This window comes from Thermobia domestica, chromosome 8 (assembly GCF_964235325.1).
Source record: "Thermobia domestica chromosome 8, izTheDome1.hap1.1, whole genome shotgun sequence".
In the NCBI taxonomy this organism is placed as follows: Eukaryota; Metazoa; Arthropoda; class Insecta; order Zygentoma; family Lepismatidae; genus Thermobia; species Thermobia domestica.
The window spans coordinates 4,029,247-4,055,447 of record NC_137461.1 but is presented as its reverse complement, the minus strand read 5'-3'; the positions used below and the strand labels follow the sequence as shown (position 1 = coordinate 4,055,447).

The following is a 26,201-nucleotide window of genomic DNA, read 5'->3' as shown; positions in this document are numbered from 1 at the left end:
CCGCCCTTGAAAGTACGGACGCATAACTAAGGACTGCGGAGGAGAGGTTAACCATGTTATGCCACTGGTTTCACGTGTTTGAAATGTTCAGTAAGTGATCGGTTAGTGAAATAATTTCGACGGTTACTGATGTTTAAAGTTTAGGTAAGACAAAGCTACCTAATCAAATACATTTGATATCGCGATGTCACAATTTGATTTTTCCTCACATAAAAAAGATAAAAACAATAGTAATAAAAACCCTTACTCGTACTGGGCTCCTAACTAACTAACAACCTAATTCTTACAGACTAGTTGCTCTGACCAACTGAGTTTCGATTTCTTACGCGAAAGAAGTCTGTTATATTAAGAGGCATGCTTTTCATTATCAAAACTGTTCGAAGTAATACGAACATGGCTTAAGAACAGAGACGGAACTGAATTACCACTCGATTGACCTTGAGGGCAAATCACCAAAGCGTAGCTATAAACGTAAGTTCCAGCATGCATTTCTCTGGAGTTGTGTTCAGTATTCCTATCTGCCAGTCATGCTTGTTCGTAGGAGTAATATGTTACAAACCTAACCTTTCGATAGAGCACAATGATAGAGAATCAGAGGAAAGAAACTCTTGCCATTGTGAACGTGGGATACCACACTGTGCAATAAAACTGACGCGTCTCCTTGAAGTGATATTTCATCGAAAATAACTCGTTTTCCTTTATATAGTCTATCCGAAGTTTTTGAGGGTTTCAAAATGAGGAAATGTTACTGACAAACAAGAACGCATTTATGGGTGGGTCTAGGGGGTCCGGACCCCCTCTGAAACCCCAACTTTTCTGTAAATTTAGCCTAATTTTGGGGATTATCTTTTAAAATTTTATTATAATTTATCCTAATATTGAAGTCGGACCCCTCCCAAAATAAATTACTGCATACGTGTCTCTGACAATTTTCAATATATTCGTTAAATAATAAAGTAAAATAACTAAATTAGGAGCAAAAAGCTTTAACACGGGCTAACTTTTGTCTACTGCCAATATTGCTAGAAGGGATATTAATAGCAAAAACTGCTAGTCAATGCTAAACCTTGGAACGTCATCCCGAACAACAAGTCTATTATTGAGAACTACATATGAAACATGTTATTAAAACTTATCCAGCTTTTATCTGGCATGAAATTATTATATACACCAAAATTCACTCTCCTAAAATGTGTATCTAAACAGTGTACGAAGCAATGAAAATTTTTTATCGAAATATTTGGGCAGGAAACTCTAACAGCCAGCCATTTTATTTAAATCGTAATAAACCCTGTAACCGTACGTTAACGTGAGGACAAAGCTTGGTCCATTGGTAAATTGTTTGAAGAATAAAAACTCAATGTTCGTAGGTTCGAATCTATCCAGTCACCACAACATTTTATTCTTATGTGTAACGATGAAATAAGAAAAAAATGTATAACCGTTAAGACAAAACTTCAACCAAGTCTGAAAAGAACAATACTAAAATAGTAACACAATGACGTCAACCAAAAATTATTTCATGTAGCGTTTGGACGAAATTACAGCTGTTAACAATTGCAGAAATAAAAACAGGCTGATAGCTGTAATGCAATCTAGACTTCTGAATTCATTTACTTCCTGAAAACTTCCGTCTCGTCATTGGTATGCCGTTAATCATTGTAAAACCTTTCAATTGGAAGTGAAATGACACAAACTAAAACAGTTTTAAATCAATAAATAATGTCTATGTGTAAAAGTAGGTGTCTTTTATCTGTAGTTCTGAGTTCCTTTTACTTTGAAGTGACAAATGAGAGAAGAAAGTATGGTGTTCGAAAAAAAATCAAATTTGAGATTTCAACGAATTTATACGTATTATAGCCCCTAACACCGAAAAAGTTATTTTTCGATACATGTCTATCTGTTCGTCCGTCCGTTCGCTACACTTTTCTGTACACTCGCCTAGAGGCCATACCGTTCAACTTATCTGCACCAAATTTTAGTTTAAGATTTTCATAGTATTTCCTATAGTTTTTTTTTATTTCCCTCCTACTCCCAAAACAAGGGTAGTTTCCTGTACGATGAAAATAGATAAAAGATATTTTCTCATAACTGGCTCTAACGATCTTGTTTTCTTTCTTTTTTTATAAATCAATATTTAATTAGCAACCCTATTTTGTGGTATAAGGCATTTATCTGAGAAAAATCTACAAGGGGTAGTTTATACTAAGGGGGTGAGTTTTTTCTCAGTGATTTTCTCAAAATGGACTCAAATGTTTTCGTTCATATTTCATAAATAAAGATTTCATTAATAACTTATCAATATGGCATAACTCGTTTGTCCTAAAAAAAAAAATGCGAGGGGTAGTTTATTCTTGGTGGAGTGTTGTCTGGGCGATTTTCTCAAAAACGACTCAAAAGAGTTTATTCATATTTCAAAAATAAATATTTCGTTAATAACCGAACAATATGGCAAAACTCGTTTGTCCTGAAAAAATATGCGAGGGGTAGTTTACTCTTGGGGGTGTTTTTCCTCCACGGTTTTCTCAAAAATGAGTCAAGCAATTTTGTTCGTACTCAGAAATAAATATTTCATTAAAAACCTAGTAATATGGAATAACTCGCTTACCCTGAAAGAATCCTCAAGAGATAGTTTCTTCGGGGAGTTATTTTTCCCTCACGATTTTCTCAAAAATTACTCGGACAATTTTATTGATGATTCATAAATAAGTATTTCATTAACAACCCTATATTTTAGTATAAGTCATTTCTATGAAAAACAATTACAACGGATAGTTTATTTTTGGGGTCAAGGTTATTTCCCCGACAATTTTCTCGAACGACAGGCGATTTTGTTCAAATTTCGCAAATAAATATTTCATTAATAACCAAAAGTATATCTTAACTCATTGTTCGAAACAATTCACAAGAGGTAGGTTACTCTTTACGTGTTCTTTTTGAACGACTTTCCCAAAGTGACTCATTTGATTTTTTTCATATTTCATAAACAATGATTGCATTAATTGGTCTATTATATGTCTAATGAAAATGTGCTCAAAGTGTGAGTTAGTTTTGTAGTGTGGATTTTCTTCAATCGAAGTTTTTTATTCGATAATCTGACATTCGATGAATTTGAATAATACGATAATTTTATTCGTATTATCCAAATACACACTTCAGTAACAACTGCGGCCTAACACAGTTAAGAAATTGAATTGAAAAAGTTTAGTGCGGTGGCCCTGTAATTGAATATTTTTTGAGAAACTCCCTAGCTTTTTGTGGTAAACTTAGGCTTTTCTTTTTCGAGCGACAAAAGAGAGAAGAAAATATAGTGATTGTGAAAATATCAAATTCAGATTTCAACGGATTTACGTTTCATGGCGTCTACATACCGAAAATGTGACTTTTCGACACCCGTCCTTCCGGTCCGTCCGTTCGGCACACTTTTATATGCACTCGCCTAGAGGCCATACCGTTCAACTTATCTACACCAAATTTTAAACTTAGGGTTTACTTAGTATTCTTACAGGAGCTTTTCCATTTTTTCCTACCACCTAAAATAAGTGTGGTTTACAAACAGCCGAAAATCGAAAAACGCTATTTTCTCAAAAATGGTTTTAACACTTTTGTTTATTTTTCATTAATCAATATTTAATTAACAACCCTATATTGCAGTATCAGATATTTCTCTTAGAAAAATTTACAAGGGGTAGTTTATTCTTGGAGGTGACTTTTTCTCGACGATTTTCTCAGAAAAGACCCTGGCGAATTTTGTACACACTTCATAAATAAATATTTGACCTTACAACATGGTATAAGTCAATTGACCTGAAAAATATACGAGTAGTAGTTTATTCTTGGACTTGAATTTATTCTCAGTGAGTTTCTCAAACACGACCAGTTGGCAACCCTGTATCTCGACAACGAAGCTGAATTCGAAAACTGCAAGAGGACCATTTGTCTCCTTTTGATGTCACGAATCACCTTCCGAAGTTTGTGGACATCTTTCAGGTTCACCCTTAATGAAGCTTCTTTTCGAAAAGTTAACTATTAACTTTAGGCATTGTTTATCTTTTTTTAAATCACAAATGTCGTTATTAATTTTAAGGCAGAGAACTACTTCTGAGAGAATAGATCTTGAAAGATAATATTAAAACTTAGACTTTTGTTTTCGAGACATTCCAGACAAGACGAGACATTTTACAAGCTATCTCGTGTCCAAAACATTTGCCTCGTATTATCTTGGATGTCACAAAGCGCGTCTTGTCTCTTTCTCGAGACATGTCTTATCTCGTGCGCATTCGTTAACACTTGGAAAGGATTATCTTTCTACTCAAAGCATTGTTTTTATAATGGTTGCATATTTATGATAATTGCTGTCCACATAAATTACAGTCTTTTCAGTTGAATTAATTTTTATTATTATTATTATTGAAATTGCAATATCTAGTTTAACGTTGGTCGATTATGCACCTACGCTAAGGGAGAATGATGATGAATGAAATGGTGAAATGAAGAAAGTGGGAGGAAAATGGAAAATCTCAAGAAAACACATACCCATGCACACGGTATTTGTCCACCTCAAATTTCACTTGGCGCGAAGTGGAATCGAGCCACGGACCCCATGCACCAAAGGTGAATGCTCTATTATTATTATTAATAATAATAATAATAATAATAATCTTTATTTTAGTGCCGCGAACAGCTTTTGGCAAAAATACAGCACTTGGTATCAGAGTATGCAATGGAATGATGATACTACTAAAAATAAATAATAAGAAATAAAACAATAAAAAGAAGGGTACTAATATAAAACACAATGTAGATAAAAGTCAGCTAAGCAGAATAATTCCTTGTCAACGCAGTAAAAGTTACCAAGTTTTCCATCCATCTAAAACAACAAGAAGCTAAGAACAGCAGTCATAAAATTACATTTGGCTTAATGTTTCTAAACGTCATTGATTAAAAACTATTAGTCAGATCACATAAAACTTTCACATTGCTTAATACAATAAGTCTAAAATGAGCTTAAAGAATGTGTCAATCTTTTTAAAATTTCACATTTCCAATTCAGAGGAACTAAAATCATGGTATTTCTTATGCTATGATTTGGCACCTTAAAACCTATGTTTTGTAAACAATATTCACTGATATAAATGTTATCTAGTATTTTTTGCATGCATACTCTGTCGAAATTTTTTCGTCTATTCATAAGGCTTTCTAAACCCCAATAATCAATCCAATATTCATAACTATGTGAGTAATAGCTCATTTTCATTTTAAAACATAGCAGTCGAATAAAACATTTTTGCACAGATTCAATCTTGTTTGTCAAAGTTTTAGAAATGCTGTTCCAAATTACCGAACCAAATTCTAATTTTGGTCTTACAAGTAATTTATATAGAAATACATACGTTTTATCTCTTTCAAATACAGGCCACTGTTTAAAAATAAAACCTATTATCCTTCTGGCACCTTGTACAATACAATTTATATGATTAGAAAACTTTAACTGACTGTCAAATGTAATACCTAGGTCTTTAATAATGCTTATTTTCTCAATTTGTACACCGTTGACCTCATATTTACTGACATAATATTGAGTTTTATTGGTGTATGTCATAAATTTTGTTTTCTTATCATTAATTTTTAGAAAATTATGTCTACACCACGTGTTTACTGCATTTAAGTCTTGTTGCAGTAAATAATTATCGAACTCATTGTTGACTAGTCTGAACAACTTCATATCGTCAGCATATAGGAGAATTTTAGAGTATTTTATTTTTTCTGTCAGGTCATTTAAAAATAAAGAAAATAAGAGAGGGCCCAAGGGCGACCCTTGTGGTATTCCGTTTTTTACATAGCCTACACTAGAATGTACAGGTCCGATTTTAACTTCGTAAGTTCTGTTTGACAGATAGCTTTCAAACCAACGAGTGTACAAAGGTGATAAACCAATATTTGATAACTTGCTAATGAGATACTTATGACTGACAGAGTCAAAAGCTTTTGATATATCTATGTATATTACATCGACTTGCAATTTATTTTTCAGTGCGTTATAGGTAAAGTCTGCAAAATGAATTAGATTCGTTACAATTGACTTGCCCTTATAAAAACCATGTTGAGACTCATTTAAGATATTTCTTACATTAAAATATATGTGTTTATGGACAATTAGTTCAAATATCTTCGAGAATGCATTGACAAGAGTTATTGGCCTGTAGTTACTTGCAATCTGTCTATCACCTGATTTATATACCGGAACAACATATACTTGCTTCCACATTGAAGGATACACACCTGTACGTAATGAAACGTTAAATATTTTTGCTAAATTAGTTGAAAGTGCAGTTGCACAAGCTTTTATTACATAATAAGGAATATTATCTGGACCTGGAGTAGTGTTCGGTTTAATTAGTTTAATTGCTTCCATTACATCTAAATCAGTAACGGTAGGAATTCCGATTAGAGCACTATTACTAACGATATTCTCAGGCAATACCTCTTGACCTACTTCTAAGTTAAAAGCTTCATAAAATACACTCTTAAATACTTCAGCAATTTCGATAGTGTCTTGAATTAGCATACCATTACAATTTATTTGCTTAGGTACTTGTTTACAATCAGACTTTTTAAAAACGTTCCAAAAATATGAGCTGTTCTTAAAAATACTATTTTCTAAATCTGAATAATAAGATTTTCTTGCTTCAGTGTATTTCTTTTTTACAAGTTTCCTTAGGTCTGAATATCTCTGATACCATACGTCATCATTTGTTCTTTTGGCTTTAACAAAATATTTAGTTTTTTTGTTTATTAGTGCTTTCAGTTCTCGCGTCATCCATGGATCCTTATATTTTTGTTTACAACCAATTGACTTCTTAGATACATGCTCGTTAAATACAGAATAAATTAAATTATATAAATGGTCAGTGGTTTCATTGACACTGTTACTGCAATTATTTATTAAGTTAATTTCTCTAATGCCCTTGTAAATACCTAGGAAATCTGCTTGTTTGAAATTATATGTATCGTACTGAGGAACGGGACAATATTTGCCACTATCTATAATTTTCCACTCAAACATGAATGGGGGATGGAAGCGATCGACTTTAGTCAGTGGTGGGATGTCAAAATGCATAGAACTGTTATCCAAATTTGTCAGCAACAAATCTAATACTCTTCCCGGATTACTATGGTCATATGACTTGTTTTTCTGGTTTAAATTTAAAATATTGCTTAATTCAAATATTTTTTCTGCTTTTTTCTTCGAATAATAATTATCAGTTGTGATGTTACCTGAAATCCAATCTATGCCTCCTGCGTTAAAATCTCCTAATATAATAATAATAATAATAATAATAATAATAATAATAATAATAATAATAATAATAATAATAATTGTAGCGAGCTCAACGGGTTTCAACCGTTCGACTTAACCAACGTTTGGGTGCCTATTCGTTCGTCGGCTCAATGAGAACTTCTCATAAAAGACATTTCATTTTAATGAAACTAGTAAGTGCCTTCTTTTAGCTCTGCGAAGTAACTATTGCTTGGAATATGAATCTGCAAAACATACGAGGTAAAATTAACCAAATGGTGCAAATTTCCACTTATATATACAAAACAATTTTGCAATATCAACTACGTGAATCTTGTCCCATAAAGAAGCCGAAACCCCTACACCGAAGAGCCCTCCGAGATTTGATCATTGTCCACACGGACTGAAATTGTCATTTGAAGCCAAGGCTTTAATATGAAGCCAATAATTTCTTTAAAATAGACGGAAAATTCGGAAGTTATAAACATGTTAATAATTTTGCCTTTTCTCATAAGGGAGCCGTATTAGCCTACATTGAAGAGCCCCACGAGATTTGATGATTGACCACTTGGACTGAAATTCTCATTTGAAACCACAACTTTTAATATGAACCCAAAAATTAAACTTTTACACCAATTTAAACTGACTGGGTTCCGGTTCCCCCCACTATTGTTTAGTTTAGTTAAGTGGTAATTTGTGACAGCTTCACATCATCAAAAGAATGTTTCACTTCAACTCCCCTCCCCCAGGAATTCGTGCTGGATCCACCACTGGAATCAATAGACACTCTTCCTATTCTTTTTGTCACCCTTGATTGTGTAGGGGCTCCCTCGTACAAATAAAGAAGCGGTAATATTACAATCAAGGGGCGCTATATATAAGGTATTTTTTAGTTACCTACCCCTAACCGCACAGGGCCATCTTTCGTAGAATAAAAAATATTACGTGATATTCCAATCATGAAAGGGGAGAGGATGCTGTAAATATATTTCTTATTCATTTTGTCTGTCCTGCTTATCAAAAATTACTTTCTGTTGGAAGGGTACTGAAATGAGAGGGGCAAAATAAAAAGTCGTACCCCCTCCTACATGGTTGCTCAAATAAGTACTAAAGAAAGCATTTTAAACTAAGATATTTAAGATTTAAACTAGGAAACTAAGATATCCTTACATTATGTAAGGATGGCATATTCAGGATTATTATTATTATTATTATTATTATTATTATTATTATTATTATTATTATTATTATTATTATTATTATTATTATTATTTGAATGTTTTTGGAGCACCGAAATTTTGTGAGACGAACAATGATATGTAGAGATTTAAGATGGGTGGTCATAGAGGAGGAAAAACCAGGATTTTTCTCTGTCTGACTCTCTAACGTAAAGATTATGTGCTGAAGGTAAGAAGCATCATCATTCTACAATAGGTTGCTTTTACGTAGAATATCAATTACTTGAGTTCTCCTCCTTCGGTCTACTTACCTTATGTAGTAAATTCAAAACAATTTCAATTCAATACAAATACATTGTAAAACTTTTCCGTAATTAAACATCTAGGGAAAATTAAACATTTAATAGGGACATCTGTTATCAAAATATCCAAACACGTAGATAGAAGAGTATCTAGTGAGAAATATTGTGAAACTATAAAATTCTCCAAATTAGAATTAACATTTACTGGGAAACATTCGTTATGCGCCAGCGAGCATATGGTGAGCAGTGAGCACAGGGGAAATAATTACGAAACTGTTTGCAAACAAAATTAGGGACGCTAATGCAAGTGCGACAACAGCATTTTTTCTTTTTTTGGTATCATCATGAGTTTTACACATACGTTACAATTTAATTCTTTCCCACATAAAAAAATAAATAAAATAACCGTAGTGTAGAGATAAAAATGACAACGGCACTTCCATGAGATCGAACCCGCTACCTTCAGCATACAGACTCATTGCTTTAACTAACTGAGCTATTTGTTTTTTTACGTGAACTGAGCCTGTTCCGGTAAAGACGATATTTCATTACGATCGTCCTACCAATTCGTCCTTTTCCATAGATAATTTCCACTATTTGCTCGATCTTTATGTTAATACTTAGCATATATTCATATATTTGGAGTTTGCAGATAATGCATATAATAAGACATACTAGAAATATTCGTTAAAAGTTTAGTTTGTAGATTTAATCCACATTTCTCTCAATGACATAGATGTCGCTGCTTCGTGTTGAAATGCAGAATTCCCTCGTGTTCTTGAAAATTTCCCACTTTAGCAGAGTTGGTAATTCTCGAGATTTCTGTCGATTTAATGTTTTTTGCTTCTAATTTCTTTATTTTAAGCTAATATCTAACACAAATATTAAAAACGGGTTTGTTATTAACCTGTCCTGCTGGGGAAACCTTCCGAAATTTCGAACATATAAAGAAAACGGAGATATTTTCAAAAAACTTCAAAATAAAGAGACGCGTCATTTATTTTGCTCATGGTAGTACCATTGCTTTACTCAGCCTTCACTCATTATTCCATGTCCGCACAGTTGGCGATTATAATTGGCTTCTAGTTTGTTTGTTTGTTTGTTTGTTTGTTTTTTCAACAAAAACCTAATCACAGAAAGCAACTCACTATAGGCGGGATTTTCTATTGTAGCGCACATTGTAATATATCACAGTAAGCTCAATAAAAACGTCGCACTCCATACGCTATCACAGCTGGATGTGTACTCAGTGTGGCAACATTCTGACAAAAATGGCGACTCTGGCCCTGGCTACTGCAGCGCAGTGTTTCTTCCAGACATGTTTTTTGGGGGGCACTGCCCCCCGGAGCTCTAACAGTGCCCCCCCGGAGGAGACCAAGATAATACATCTATAATATGATAGTAAATAAAATAGTACCAGCAGTGTCCCCCCCAAATACTAAGTGTGCCCCCCGGAACATTTTGTCTGAAAAAACGACTGCTGCCGCGATAGGCCAAAACGTCTGGTACTTTCTGGAGAACTCTCGTATGTTTGAAGTTTAGCGTGCCTCATATCTCCCCCTCCCCCGCACCAACTTATGTCTTAAACAAGAAAACAAGCCGTGATTTTGCAAACATACCAGCTCTTGTTGAGTAGCAGTTTAGGCATTACAAGTTACAAAATTTGCAACGTAATTTTAAATGGCGTAATTATTTTAGTGATTGTGATGTAGTGCTCTGCTCGAAGGTAGGTGTTTGACCCAGAGGTCCATAGGCTCCACTCCCCAGGGAAGGGGGCAGCATTTTAAAAGTAATCAGAAACGACAGATATTAGTGTTGAACTCAGTTTTCGAGGTCACGGAGTTTAACGGTATCAGTTTTCTTGGTCAAGTTCATCCTCACCCCTTGGGATGGGAGTGGGAGAGGATGACTTTTTAAATATAATCTAATAAGCCAGCTAATTACTAACTACTGTAATTAGAGCGAATTAAACACATTAACATATTTTCTCGCGCTTGCGCGGGACTCTATGGGTTGCTAGTTTTAAATATTTTGAATCCTTTTTTTAAAAAAAGAAAAAACTGCCACCCTGTCTCAAGCACAGAATAGCACTTACCTAAATACAGGTCTGCGCTCAGCAAAAAGGTAAAATGAAACATGTTTAAAATATGATAGCCATTATAAATTCCTTAAAGAATCACTTTATTCCACTTGTACTGACAGGCAATAGAATTGTACGTAAGTGTTGTTCCCAGCATTCACCTGCTGACACTGAGCAAAATTAGAAAATATGAGGAGCCGTGTTATCTTATTCAAAGTTTCAGATTGCTAAGCGAGAACTACACGCTTACTAGGCAAATGAAAGTAGACGTAAATAAAGTTGCTTTCATATCTTGTCGTAGTTAGTACTCCAATTCTTTTTTTGAAGAATTTGTTGACTCAGTAGCGTTAGCCTAAACAAAAGACCATTTTGGTTGAGGTCGTAACAGTCTCGGAATTACTGTTATTAATTTTATCAGACATAACAAATCCAGCTTCAACATTGCCTTGAATTATGCTATTGTTCTTTTTTTTTACTTTTCAAATTGGTTATTACCTGTTCACTCAGAAGCAGAAGGTTTGTTGATATAATTTTGGCAATTAACTGGGTATAAAAAAAAAAAAAAAAAATCTGTAGTTTAACAGCCGTAGTTTCGATACTTGTATAAAACCTTTGTTGGCAGTGTGACCTTCGTTGTTAAGTTTTAATAATACCTCTCCGAAGGTCGTATGCGTGGATTCTCATTCGGTGAAGTGAGAGAAATCGGAGGTTCAAGTACAAAACGTATTCCCTTCTCTATTTGCGCTTAAGATTTATGAAAAAATGATGATGGGTTTTAAGGTAAAAACAATCTAAATTTTCACAAATTATAAAATTTCAATTTTGTATTCTGTACTGTTGTGTATAAGTCGCATCAAAAATAAACAAGTTTCAGTTTTTTTTTTCATTTCTTTAGAGATGACGTCAGGGCCGAATTAAGGAGGGGCTATAGCCCCGAGCCTCCAGGTAGACAGGGATCTCCACTCTGATCAAAATCTCAACCTGCTATCTAAAAAGAATCATGAAGATACAATCATATTCATAAAATAAAATATGACCAGAAATATGAAACATACAGGGTTTTCATAAAGTATGGACGGATTTAATTCGCTTATAATTTACATAAAAATGCTCATATTGAAATCAAATCAAGTGCAAACGGTAGCGGAAGGATTAAATTTTTACCTGTAATCTGCACCAGCTCAGTTCATTCACCGCCACACCTCCAACTGGGCGCCATTCCCAATCCATCGGTTAGGGAATTTCTCGTCTAGGAACTGTCTCACCTTGATTGCATAGTGAGGGGGTGCCCCGTCCTGTTGGAACACAATGTCGTTCTGGATTCCACGTGCCTCCAGTTCCGGAATGAGGTATTTCTGCAACATATCCAGGTACGAATCTCCATTCACGGTCTCCTCTTCAAAAAAGAACGGTCCAATCAGATGATCATATGACACAGCGCACCAAATGTTCACTTTAGGGCTATCTCTCTGAGTTGCCGCTTATCTAACAGTGTTGCCAACTGAAAATTTAATCCTTCCGCTACCGTTTGCACTTTATTTGATTTCATTATGAGCATTTTTTATGAAAATTATTATAAGCAAATTAAATCCGTCTAGACTTTATGAAAACCCTGTATTACCTTAACTTTTCTACTATACTTTCACAAAAATGTATTAGATGAAGTCAGCAGGGATCACATTATTTTCTAGCTCCAGGCCTCCAGATGGGTTAATCCAGCCCTGGATGACGTGGTTCTTCTAGCGAAAACTGAATCGGAAATTAACATTAAACTTTGTGAATAATGAAAAGTGTTATAGAAAGACGAATTTAATTATTTACGAGGGCCGTTGGGAAAGTAATCACATATTCATTAAAAAAGAAACACCAAAGTAAATAAGAATTTATTATATAGGCCTACATCGGAAAACTACTACTTTGCTCTATTTTTCAACATAGTTTCCATAAACATTCAAGCACTTATATCTCTGCACTAGTTTAGAAATTCCATCAGCATAAAAAAATCTTTCACCTGTGTCTTGAGCTAGCCTGTGACCACATCTTTTAAGCTCTGAGATTGTAAAGCGTCGATTTTCACGAACTTTTCCATCAATTTTCTGAATGAGTTCGTCAGTGATCACTGATGGCCTGCCACTCCTGTCTTCGTTATGAATGTTTGTTCGTGAATGGGTTCCTTCATTTAAAAGTGGACGAACAATTCTTTCACTCTTCACACTTGGTACATACACGGCACAAAGCTCCCAATGAATAGCTGCTGCCGATTGTTTTACCGTAAGAAAACCAATAGCTCGCACTTCGCATCCCGTGGGATTTTCTACTGCAACACACATTTTGAGACGGTACAAAAGGGGAACTAGTGATTAGTCTACCACGACTGGTTGCAGACTGATCTAACCGCGCACGTCTGTGCAAAATGGGAGCGCTGCCCCTACTACTTCACGCACAGTGACCAATTGGAGATTACTTTCCGAACGCGCCTCGTATTTTTATAAGGAAGAAATCTAGGTCACCTAAAATATTGGAGGGTAAAAGAGGAAAAGCTATAGTTATCGGTCCCTAGGTAGAACTGTTCATAAAGACCTTAAATGCGAATAGGAAATAAAAAAACAAAGACCGGAATGGCGTAAGAAGAATTTGGAAACTAAAAAATGATAGTAGTTTTAAATATAGGTATGGAGAATAGGTATTATCTGGAACGTAAAAGAATTGAGGACCCTGGTTAGATTCCCGGTGGGAGCTCATGTGGTTCATATTCCATATTAAGCTGTAGGCCAACATCTCATATAGCCTCGCTGCTGAAAGGGACGCTAAACACAGAGTTGAGAAAGTGTTGGAAATACTAGGTGAAAAAATAATTGATCAACTTATAATGTTAATTTTTGCCAATAAAGCTATTTATAATGGTACTTATTTTCACTGCAAGTTTATAGTCTGTGTATCTTATCGGCTTCTATGATTTGCAGACGTTGATAAACAATTGAATTCACAACACGCAACTGTACAATGTGATAAGATTTGTTAGTGTTGAAATTTAATTTTTAGAAGTAGTTTTTACATAAAGTCACGGGCCTCCGTACTTATTTATTGAAACTTTAGTAATTTTCAAATTCCGTAACCCCATCTTTCAATGTTTCATGGAAAACTACTGTAGAATTATTCGAAAGTATTAACTGCAATTACAAGATTTATCAATGTTAAGCTAGTAGACGTTCATTATGTATAATAAAGCTTGATGTCCTCTCGAAATAAATTTCGAAAGTTAAATTGGAAAATGAAGAAAGGAAAAAAAAAAAAAAGTATTAGAACTTCATTTCTGTACAACATTCAAAGATTATTCGTACCCACTATCTCCAATTGGGTATGTTATGACGTCGGAACACGCATTTGTGCTCGGAGTAGCGACAGAGAGAACAGAAAGAGGCAAGAAAGAAAAGAGTGGAGCGCAGGAAAAGGTATAGAGAAGTGTTGACAGTGTAAGATTTATAATCGATGTATTTGCAAAACCACTGGCTGCGCCATCTACGCTCTTGTTTGCCTCCCAACACTGATTAAAGTTTGTATCCTAGTCTACTCTTTATGTAGTTTTCCACTACTTTATGGAGAAGGTAATTGTAATATCAGAATATTAGATTGAAACAGGCTTCATTCAATTGCAATGTCTTACCATGATATTAATATAGTACAATAATTTTATTTTGATATGTTTATGTGCATTAATAATCTAATCTTGTGTTCTTTGTGTTCATTTTAGCTAATGAAATTATGCCAGAAAGTGGTAGGGAAGAAAATGTTTGAGATGCTGATGAAAGCGACGTTCTACGGCCATTTTGTGGCAGGTGAGGATCAAGAGAGAATTCGTCCCAAACTTGAGAGGATGAGGTCGTTCGGAGTGAAGCCTATCCTTGATTATTCAGTTGAAGAGGATATCAGTTCAGAGGAGGCGGAGCGACGGGAAGTCTCGTAAGTGATCCTTACTAATACTACTTGTATTAATAGGCAATAATAATAATTATAAAAATAGAAATAAGTGTCAAGTATTAAAAGTTGTTGTTAATAGAGCCCGGATTTTTGTGTAATATTAACATCCAAATATGGACAGTCGGTAAAAAAAAAAAAAAAAAAAAACATCTGATTACCAAGATGGTTTTTATCCCTCCCCCATGTAAACCAACGAAAGTAAATCATGCAAATGTAAATCTTTTCTGACTATTTAAAATCTTGACTTGAAACTAAAACTAAAGGGTTCCACTTGCAGCCAGGGTTTAGATTCAGTGTGGACCCGAGGGGGTTGAACTCCCGCACCAAGTTTCAGAGGCAGCCACGGTTCCACTGCCAAATCGCTCAATTAAAACCAAACGTTGTCGGTCTCTCAAATACGAGGGTTGTTTTTTCACCTCTGTTGAGCCCACAGAGAACAGTGTGAAGGACGGAACAGGGATAAGAGAGTTGTTCAATACGCGTCAACCATCCACCACATCGGTAGATAAACTATTAATTCAATTGCACTATATTTTCGTGGAATAGCAAGCACGAAAATATAGTACAATTGAAGCGCACACCAAGTGTGAACTACGTTAATTCGACTTATCTAGTAAAAAGGACATAATACAGTCGCAATGCACTGTCAAATGACTAATGATTATGGCGGGAACTTTATAAGTGATGGCTGTGTGCAAGAGTGCTCCAGAGAGTTTAAAGGAAGACTTAGACATACGCGACGAGAGTAGCGAAGGGTGAAAGTCTGTCGCAGGAGACGATCCTGATGAACGCCTGAAATATGTGGTTCGTGAAAGGCCAAGATTGATTTCCGAATTGTCTGATTCTGGATTTCCGAGGGAAATCATCAGGCGCTTGAAGAAATTTAACTCCATGTAGTTCACACGTGGCAGCCGCTTCGATTGGACTGTTTTCTTCATGATTGAATGACAGTCTGGTATTGAGGGAATGGACCGACGCCCAACGAGCACATTTCTCTCCCAGTTTCCTCATCTCACGTGGTTCTCCTGGAGCTTTAACGAGAGTTTTAAAAAGTCCCTTGTATTTATATACGAAAACGTATTTATATACGTTTTATAGTAACATTTGTTAACAAATCATAAGTACATTGAGATATAAGTTATTTAGTTGGTTGTTGCTTCTCTTTCTCTCTCCCTGTATGATTCATATATACAGCATTTACTTAATACGTAATTCATTAAAGTCCATTACTGCAGTTACTAGGATAGTTTATCTCTCTTTGCTCTATATATAGTTATTCATTTCACATTTAATTCATTAAGATCCGTTATTCGGATACGATCTCTTTTTGTTCTATATAAAGTGTTCATTTAATACTTAATTGATTAAGATCCATTTCTGGGATCTGCCTATGATGATGATGATATGCATACTTCCACTCGAACTTGGCATGGTATTTTGAGTTAATTCTTCCCGGCCACAAACAACACCTAAGTAGTGGAGAAAAGGGATAAGAACAACGAACGGTAATTGAAATGACAGAATTTTATGGACATTTCTCCAGACTCGGATAATGATTTTCTTCAGTATATGCTTTACGTACATCGGAGAAACTGTTGCAAAATCTCTTACTACAAGTACCTCAGCTTCATACAATTTAAAACACAAGAATTATATAGGATTCCTATGTCAAGAGTCAGTACCATGCAAAATAGTTTTCTTCTTTCTTGTGAGTATATAGTTAGCATGCGCGGGAAATCCGAGTTCGATTCTCATGCCGTTTACAAGCAGTAGATCACGTCTCCTGTAGCCGTAGTGTTGAAAGGGACGTGGGACTCGAAAGTAATAAAGATCCTAGCTCGTGCCAAATGGGATTCGTAGTGGATCAACCTGTATGCGTGGGTTTTCTCGAGGTTCTCCCGTTTCCTCTTACTTTAATAATTTCATTCTCACAGCACGTTTTCCTTTAGCCTCCGCCAGGGGCGGATCCAGGACAGACTTCTGGGGAGGGGTTGTAATACTGCTACTTAGAGCTACTTTTAAGAGCGTCAAAAAATAAACTATACATTTTATTTATATATAAAATAAAAAAAAAGTTTCCTCTTCTGGGGGGCGATTGCCCCCCCTGGATCCGCCCCTGGCCTCCGCGGCATAACCGTTGGCTATAAAACTGAAAGATTTTTCTTTTCTTTCTTCAAATTAATCAACCAAGAAGCAAAATAGTTGAAGAGATCATATAACTTATTTGGGCTTGGGAAAGTTAGAGTCGAAGCTTTCGAGGTACTGCGTACTCTTATTCTCCTGTAACTATTTTACTTTTGATGGAAGGGGGTTATACATATTTATCCTTTTTGTATTGTATATTTTGAGCATGCTAGAGTTTGGAATTATTGTATCCTTTTCCATCGAATCGTAATCATGTCTATTCAACTTTTCTTGAATCGATTAAATGTTCTCTAATTGTAGATAATGTTTCATTTATGTAGTTACCGGCCACTTTCAATATGCCAAACTAGGGATGGCCAATTCCGGAATTTTTACTTTCAGGAATCCGGAAAGTAAAATCGGAAAAATTTCGGAATTCGAAAAAATTCTGGATTTGAAAAACCCGATTTTTCTGAAAAAATCCGGATTTTTTCCGATTTTACTTTCCGGATTTCTGAAAGTAAAAATTCCGATTCCGAAAAATGTTGGCTATTCCTATGTCACTCTCTGGAATGCTCACAAGTAAACCTTACGTTTGGGTGAATCGAGTTGCTGACTGAGACACATATGAGAAAGTAGTACTAAATGTGGTCAGTATTTCAGTGAAGTTGTAGGTGCGAAGCTCCAGGGGTTTAGGAGATACAGCTACCAGAACATCACATGGAAGTACAGAATAGTCTTCATACAGTTGGAGGTAAAAGCCCTGTAAGACCTCTTGTAACGACAAAAGGTGAATAACAAATATATGGGTACATATTAGGACTAGAGGGAAGTCATATAGTAAGGGTATACCTCACGGCGGCCATCTTGAAATCCGCCATTTTGAATTAAGGTTAAGTTTTTAAAATAGGAATAGGGTCATGTGATACATGATTTAAGGCCCAAATTTAATCAGAGGAACAATGGTGACGTTAATTTTGATTTACGCGCAATTGGTAAAAAGTCACAGGGAAATTAAATATTGTTGCAGCATATGTATTAGTCCTTTACCCCACCTTGTAAAGTTTGTGTTAATGATAATAATTAAATAAAAAAAGCAGGTGGATAAATATTAGGTCTATGGTAAAAGTTGCCTTGATGGCGGCCCTGTTCAAATCCGCCATTTTGAATCAGACAAAAGTTTTAAACAAAACGCATAACATTGACACCTTACTAATATCAAATTTTACCATAAATCCAACGGTATAACAATTTTTGTTTATTATTTACCAGCATTCTAGCCCGAAGTCATCTATTGCATTACTCTATTCCCATTTAATTTTGTGCTGGCTAATGATAAACTAAAAATGGTTATACCGTTGGATTTATGGTAAAATTTGCTATTAGTAAGGTGTCAATGTTATGCGTTTTGTTTAAAACTTTTGTCTGATTCAAAATGGCGGATTTGAACATGGCCGCCATCAAGGCAACTCTTACCATAGACCTAATATTTATCCACCTGCTTTTTTATTTAATTATTATCATTAACACAAACTTTACAAGGTGGGGTAAAGGACTAATACATATGCTGCAACAATATTTAATTTCCCTGTAACTTTTTACTAATTGCGCGTAAATCAAAATTAACGTTACCATTGTTTCTCTGATTAAATTTGGGCCTTAAATCATGTATCACATGACCCTATTCCTATTTTAAAAACTTAACCTTAATTCAAAATGGCGGATTTCAAGATGGCCACCGTCAGGTATACCCTTACTATATGACTTCCCCCTAGTCCTGATATGTACCCATATATTTGTTATTCACCTTTTGTCGTTACAAGAGGTCTTACAGAGCTTTTACCTCCAACTGTATGAAGACTATTCTGTACTTCCATGTGATGTTCTGGTAGCTGTATCTCCTAAGCCCCTGGAGCTTCGCACCTACAACTTCACTGAAATACTGACCACATTTAGTACTACTTTCTCATATGTATCTCAGTCAGCAACTCGATTCACCCAAACGTAAGGTTTACTTGTCAGTACAGCTCTAACTGTTACTAGAGTACTAGAGTATGTGTTGCTCTTATACTTTTTTGTACGCGAAGTACTTCGATGAGGATCTCCAGAGTGCTATACCATATATAGTATTGATATAGGTAGTATTGGAATGAAATGCATAGTAATAGAACTACTTGAAGGAGGTCAATAATTATTCAACAACTAGGCCGTGTAGGAATCACAATCACAAATCTGTAGGAAGGGGAAAATCCATGAAAGAAAACAAGTTGAATTAAATTACAATAGGGATAATGTGTTCTATATGCTGATCAGATACGGAAGACATTATTAGTCAGAGCTTTATAATTGATAATAAAGAACAATGGAGGAATAGTGTAAAAAGTGCACTTGTAAATGGAGTCAACACTCGAACGCTTGAGTGGAATGGATCGGAGCGAACAAGTGTTTCAGTGGAAAATTATTTTATAAAGAAGTATCTGGCATGTTGCATGACTGTTATTTCTAGAAAGGGGAGCAACTTCAAGTGGCCGTACTCGTGACTATGACAAGCAAATTATGAAAAGAAATGATGACAAAACTGTGATTATGTTCCATCTTCTTTCGTTCGTTTTCCAAACTAATTGGGAAACATTTATTAATTTTTTCCCACATTATTCTTAATTTAGAAAGTATTGTCGCCTACCACAGTATTTTATCGATTTGAAAACTTACACAAAATCTTTATAATCATACATATTGCACGAATTCCTGCGTATGAATAAGACTCGCCAAGGTATAAAGATACATAAACGTACACTCATGTCCAAAATGATTATCACCTATCTATTACTGTCTTCTTCTAAGAATACAATTTGATAATGATGTTACAGGGTACTTTTAAAACTGATACTATGTATATTTGTGGTAATTTCATAGGAAAAGAATTCTAAATACGAAAATTAGAATGAGTAAAACAAAATGTTGCTAAATGGACAAGAAAGTTTTATTTTCGTTTTATTCTTATTTACTGCTCTTTTGACATGAAACTTGCTACACACATATCTTTGCCGATTATATACATACTAACATTATAAGAAATAACGGGAGAATTCGTTATCAAATTATATTCCTACAACAACATATTTATAGACATGTGACAATAATTTTGGACATGAGTGTAGATCGTTGTGACTGACTGATTAAAATACTAGGCTACATCTACGATACAAAAGAAACACTAAATATAGACATTTTTAATACTATCAGTAACCAAATTCCCTTACATATCCTACGAATTCATTCACGGAAGTTACGGAAAAAGCTACTTTAGGAGCAACTTGGGGGAAGTATTTGTAAACGCATACATTTCACCTTGAAAATCGGTTTAACGATTTTTCTATAGTGTTCGGTACGAGAAGACGATTTAGCGAGAGCTCTTAACTTTGAGTTAGCCCTTTTAGGAATGATTTTGTGGCACTATACCAAGCTAAGTACTTTAGATAAACTCTTTTAGTTCAATTTTGTACTATCTGAAATGATATTCGTAATTATTTAAGGAATTCACTGTTGTGTGGTTATTCTAACTGGATAACTCAGTTCTCTGTTTGATGTCTTTTACTATATATGCGAGATCGACATTTCTGACAGTCCATTTTCATCTTCCTCGGTCCTACACACCATCTTATGTTAACCTCTTTTCTTTCAAGTTCTCTTGTGACTTCCACCATTTGTCCCGCTCTCTGGGTTGTAACATTCAGTACTAACTAGTGGTGGGCACAAAAAACGGTTTTTCGGTTTTTAGAAAAACCGAAACCAGTTTTTGAAAATTTTCAAAAAACCGGTTTCGGTTTTCTCCAAAACCGGTTCGATTTTTCACCTGATTCGGTTTCTGTTTTCTTCAAACCCGATTTCGTTTTTTTTTCCCCAAAATTTGTTCTATTTTTGACCAGAATGGTGTTTCGTTGTTCTCCGGAAACCGAATCCATTTCCACAGAAATAGTTTTGTGTTTTTTCGAAAAGTTTTCACCGAAACCAGTTTCGGTGAAAACCGAAATGTCGGTTTTTCGGGTTTCGGTTTTTATAGGAACCGGTTTTCGGTTTTTTTTTTATAAAAACCGGTTTTGTCCATCCCTAGTACTAACCTACTTTAAATCAAAATGTTCGTAATTTTCAGTTAGTAAAGAAATGTCAAGATTTTTACTAATAGCTTAAAGAAACTAGTGTGGAGAGAAGATTAAAATATTGAATTCCTGTAAAGGTTAGTTAATTTTAAAGCTGTAAGGCTAAATTCTTAACTGTTTCTGATAGAAGTGGCAAACTTATAACAGGTATGATATTACCTACGATGTGCCCCGGGATTCGAGCCCAATTACCGAAGGCAAACCATTCTGTTATCCAAGAGTTCGGTACACTAAATTAATCCGTGAAACAATGTATTCACACTTCACCATTTTGGAAATAATACTTTCCCACCAATATTTGATTTTTACGATAATGTGGAAATTATACATCCACTTCACCTTACAGGAAGGTGATACATCCATGCGATATGTGGGTGACGGACGATGATCACATCGGAGGAGGATTGGCTTCCTAACTTGGGCTGGCATTTAAGACAGACAAAATTCTAAGAATTAAGGGACTCCATATGGGTAGAGATGAAGCGAGTTGAAAATAACTGAACAATTTTTTTCTAGAACTATTCCGGCCAGTTATAATCATCATCATAGGTATTCTGCCTTTATTGGCAGGTCACTTGCCGCAGCTGTGATGCTTCCATGCTCCACGGTCCTCCGCTAACCTCTTCGTCTTCGCGTATGATCTTTCTGTTTTAATATCATCCATTAATTGTAGTCTCCTTCGCCCCCTCCCTCTCTTTCCCGCCACCATACCTTCTAGGACGTCCCTCATGATACAATCTCTTCTTAGGCAATGTCCCAACCAGTTTCTCTTCCTCTTCCTAATAATATCTAGAAGTGTTCTTTTCTCACCCACTATTTCTAACACTCTCTCATTCGTTTTCCGCTCAACCCAACTAATTCTTTCCATTCTTCTCCACACCCACATTTCGAAGGCTTCCAGTCGATTTTCGTCACCTTTTACGTAATGTCCACGTTTCCGCCCCATACAATACAACACTACACACGAAGCACTTTATGAATCTTTTTCTCAACTCTTTATTCAAGGTTCCAGTTATAAACTGAAGATTTAATAGGGTGATTTTGCAAAAAGTGATTGAAATAAATGGAAGATAATTTCATATTGTTATTTCATGTGTTTCCGGTAACGATTCTACAAAATTATCAGTTTCGACAGAATCTCCCTTTTTGCTAACAAAGACAAACTCAGTTACGTCAAAATCAGACATAATCTGTAAATTACTATTCCAAAATCTATATACAAGGTCACCTGAGCGTATTAACTTCCCGGAGTTCCAGTTACATAAAATAACTTCGGAAATTGTAGCCATTCGATTGATGGATCATTGTAGCTAGGCAAACTATTCCAGGGTTCTTACTGGGCAGGGAAGTCAGGCAAAATGAAGCAAGTCAGGGAAGTTCATGGGGAAAGACTGGAAATCAGGGAAATTTTACCATTTCAACTTAGCCAACTATTATAATACCTATTTTTATGGATGTTATGGGAGATAAGTGGAAGGTATGAGTAATTGATTACTATTTGTCTCTATATAGTAAATGATCTCATATATAAATATTCAGTTATTTATGTGTCAACGTTATCCGACACCTGTCATGAAAGTCAGGGAATTTCCTGCCAAAGGTCAGGGAAAGTAAGGGAAATAGATTTCTCCAGATCAGTAGGGACCCTGTATTCGGGTTTTCCAATTCATACGCTTGTTGTACATTTGTCAAAGTGAATTAAATAAATAATTAAACATCTGACTTATGGTACATAGTTCTGAAACGTTCCTATAAGTTAAATAATGTGTATGATATGTTGTAGTCAACTTTGATATTTGTTAAATTGGTGCTCACGAAGTGTGGTGCTAATAGGAATGTTAAAATGAGCCCGACATTTTATCAGAGAATGGAGGTAAGCCTAGTGTTCTTTTTCTCCAACAACATACTTTATATTATTTACGGAGGTATTTTTTCACCTAATTTAGATCAAGTCCCCGTCCACTGGGCTGTTTTGTAAACAACACAGCGTTGCACTCCATGAGTTTTTAGTAAAATTGGCATCCAATAACTAGGTCTTGGCAGGTGTTCTTCTAACCACGTTGCCAAACAGCAACAGCAGACCGTGCTCTTTACGCTGAATTTAGTCGTTTTCGCATACTGTCTTCATACATGTTGATCCTCAGATTTCGTAGGAATGATTCACGCCGCTTTGCATATGCTTTCCGGTTAGTAGTAATGTACTGTAATGTACTCTACAAAGCCTCAGTTTGTTACCCGTAACATGATCTTTGCTTTTAAATGTCTTAGAAATACTACCAGAATTATTTTGAGAATGTTGAGTACATTTATATCTCGGTTTCATGGGCCTCGATTAAACTAATTTCGTGGGGCCACGGTGGCTCAGTGGTAGAGCGTTCACCTCTGGTGCATGGGGTCTTTGATTCGATCCGAGCTCTCGCCAAGTGAGCTCTGTGGTGGACAAACACCGTGTACGTGGGTTTTCTCGGGGTTCTCCCGTTTCCTCCCATTTTCTTCATTTCATTCCACTGAGCAAGAGTGACCAGAAAAGGATGTATGTTGACCGTCGTAAACACTTTTCAGACCATGGTATTTTTGGCATTTTAAATATTAGCATATCAACAAGCTATAAAGATCTGCAAAATTTAAGAAACTACAGTAAAGCGTCGATTATCCGAACGTCGGTCAACCGAACGACCGCTTAACCGAACTGTGTACTCGCTCGCACCTGTTAGTGCGTTTGCACACGACAACGATAATATCGGTGGTCCCACCGATAATGTCGGCGGTGAAATCGACTTCAATGTATTCAAATCGTAGCTTGCACACGCCACCGATATTATCGGCCGTTCCTCCGACACGCAGATGCTGTCGGCCAAGCCCCCGATACTGTCGGCGGTACCGCCGACACCGATTTTGTCGGGGGCAATGTTTTCTTATGATTGGATGCACACGCCACCGATAATGTCGGCCGGCCAGCGGGTTAGATGAAGAGAGTGACAAGGCGCTGTGTATTTTTGTTTTTTTCTTTTCTTTGGAATTTTGTTGTTTCCATTTTTTCTATTACAATTGTATAATATTATTATTATCTTGTCCTATAAACAACTTTGGAACAGTTTATTATTTTTTTACAGTCTCTGTTTTGGAGTAGCTAATTCCCTTTATTAAATAATTATAAAATGTGGGAAGTCTGAAGAGTACTGATTTCCCTCTAAATAGTTATCAAATAGAATATAGGAAATTTACATAACCAATTTCCGTTGATTATTTTCTACTCCCTTTTTTTTTTCTTTCTCTCTCTCTCTCTTTGATTGTATCTTTTTAAATCTAGTAATGCATTTAAGTTTTATTATATTCTGGAAATTAATTCAAGCGTAATTTTCAAAGTTTGATACTCTGTGAACGTAAGCATATGGAAAAATCCTGATTATTATTACTTTCTTTTATTTACATCAGAATTGTGTGCACACAATTTTCCCGGTCTCACTCGATAAGCAATGATTGAATAGAATATTTATTGACAAGTAGAATTATTATTATTATTTTGAAACGAACCTAGGATAATCAAACGTTCTTTTCAAAGCTCCCGAGGACAAGTGACTCATTTGGCATTCTCTTGATTGTGATCTCAAAAACAGGGATGTGACTCCACGCTTCATTTGTCGCACATCTTTTCTCTAACTTCCAACGCTACCCCCATTTTTTAAAAGAATTTGTGGAATGGCAAATGGAAACAAAGACCAGAGCTATGTATGCAAGTTTTCCCTCTCCCCTTTGTACCGGGATCGACCACCTGATAGAGTTCTCCAGTTTAGCTATAGTGAGTGGGTGAAAAGGTTATGTATTCTTGTGTTCTTACCTTTCTAGTTTTGCTTACAATTTTAGAGATGGCAAAAAATTTTCCGTATGATATTTTAACCCTTATCGAACTTGTGGAATGCAGACCTTGCATATGGGATAAAACAACAGACTCTTTTAAGGACAAAATTGAAAAGCAAAAAGCATGGCGAGAAGTTGGTCCCAGGTCAGTGGAGGGTCGGAGAGGGACCCAGGTCAGTGGAGGCATGGTGGGTAGAGAGTCGCGTGGGTTACAGTGGGTCATGGGTCAAATTTTCATTGATCTACACCATCTCTGACTTCCACCTATATTTAAAAAAAAAAAAAAGTAGAACCAGATGGTTTTTATTAAAAAGGGAATACAGATGAAGTGTAGGATCAAATTTTCATGCTAGATCAATCACTTTCCTGTTAAACAAGTATAGTTTTACTGACAAGTAAACCTTACGTTTGGGTGAATCGAGTTGCTGACTGATACACATATGAGAAAGTAGTACTAAATGTGGTCAGTATTTCAGTGAAGTTGTAGGTGCGAAGCTCCAGGGGTTTAGGAGATACAGCTACCAGAACATCACATGGAAGTACAGAATAGTCTTCATACAGTTGGAGGTAAAAGCTCTGTAAGACCTCTTGTAACGACAAAAGGCGAATAACAAATATATGGGTACATATTAGGACTAGGGGGAAGTCATATAGTAAGGGTATACCTGACGGCGGCCATCTGGAAATCCGCCATTTTGAATTAAGGTTAAGTTTTTAAAATAGGAATAGGGTCATATGATACATGATTTAAGGCGCAAATTTAATCAGAAGAACAATGGTGACGTTAATTTTGATTTACGCGCAATTGGTAAAAAGTTACAGGGAAATTAAATATTGTTGCAGCATATGTATTAGTCCTTCTCCCCACCTTGTAAATTTTGTATTAATGATAATTAAATAAAAAGCAAGTGGATAAATATTAGGTCTATGGTAAGAGTTGCCTTGATGGCGGCCATGTTCAAATCCGCCATTTTGAATCAGACAAAAGTTTTAAACAAAACGCGTAACATTGACACCTTATTAATAGCAAATTTTACCATAACTCCAACGGTATAACCATTTTTGCTTTATCAGTAACCAGCATTTGTTATCGCATAAACAAGTTGCTAATTTAAGGAAAAATGACCAAAGTGGAATTGAGTCATAATTGAACTTGGGTCTTTCTTCCAGAAAAGTCCTCAATTAGTACAATCAATATGTAGTTCAGAAAAGAGTGCATGA

The 26,201-nt window shown here is 35.6% G+C and overlaps 1 protein-coding gene across 2 annotated transcripts in view; it reads left to right on the top strand.

The window, feature by feature from the left end:
- Positions 1-26,201, top strand: part of slgA (proline dehydrogenase slgA) — a 201,731-nt gene that overhangs the window by 73,932 nt on the left and 101,598 nt on the right. For both annotated transcript variants that reach the window (XM_081768008.1, XM_081768010.1), the window contains exon 2: positions 14,612-14,820. In XM_081768008.1, the coding sequence (XP_081624134.1) occupies positions 14,612-14,820 (209 nt within the window). The remainder of the gene's footprint in view (positions 1-14,611; positions 14,821-26,201) is intronic.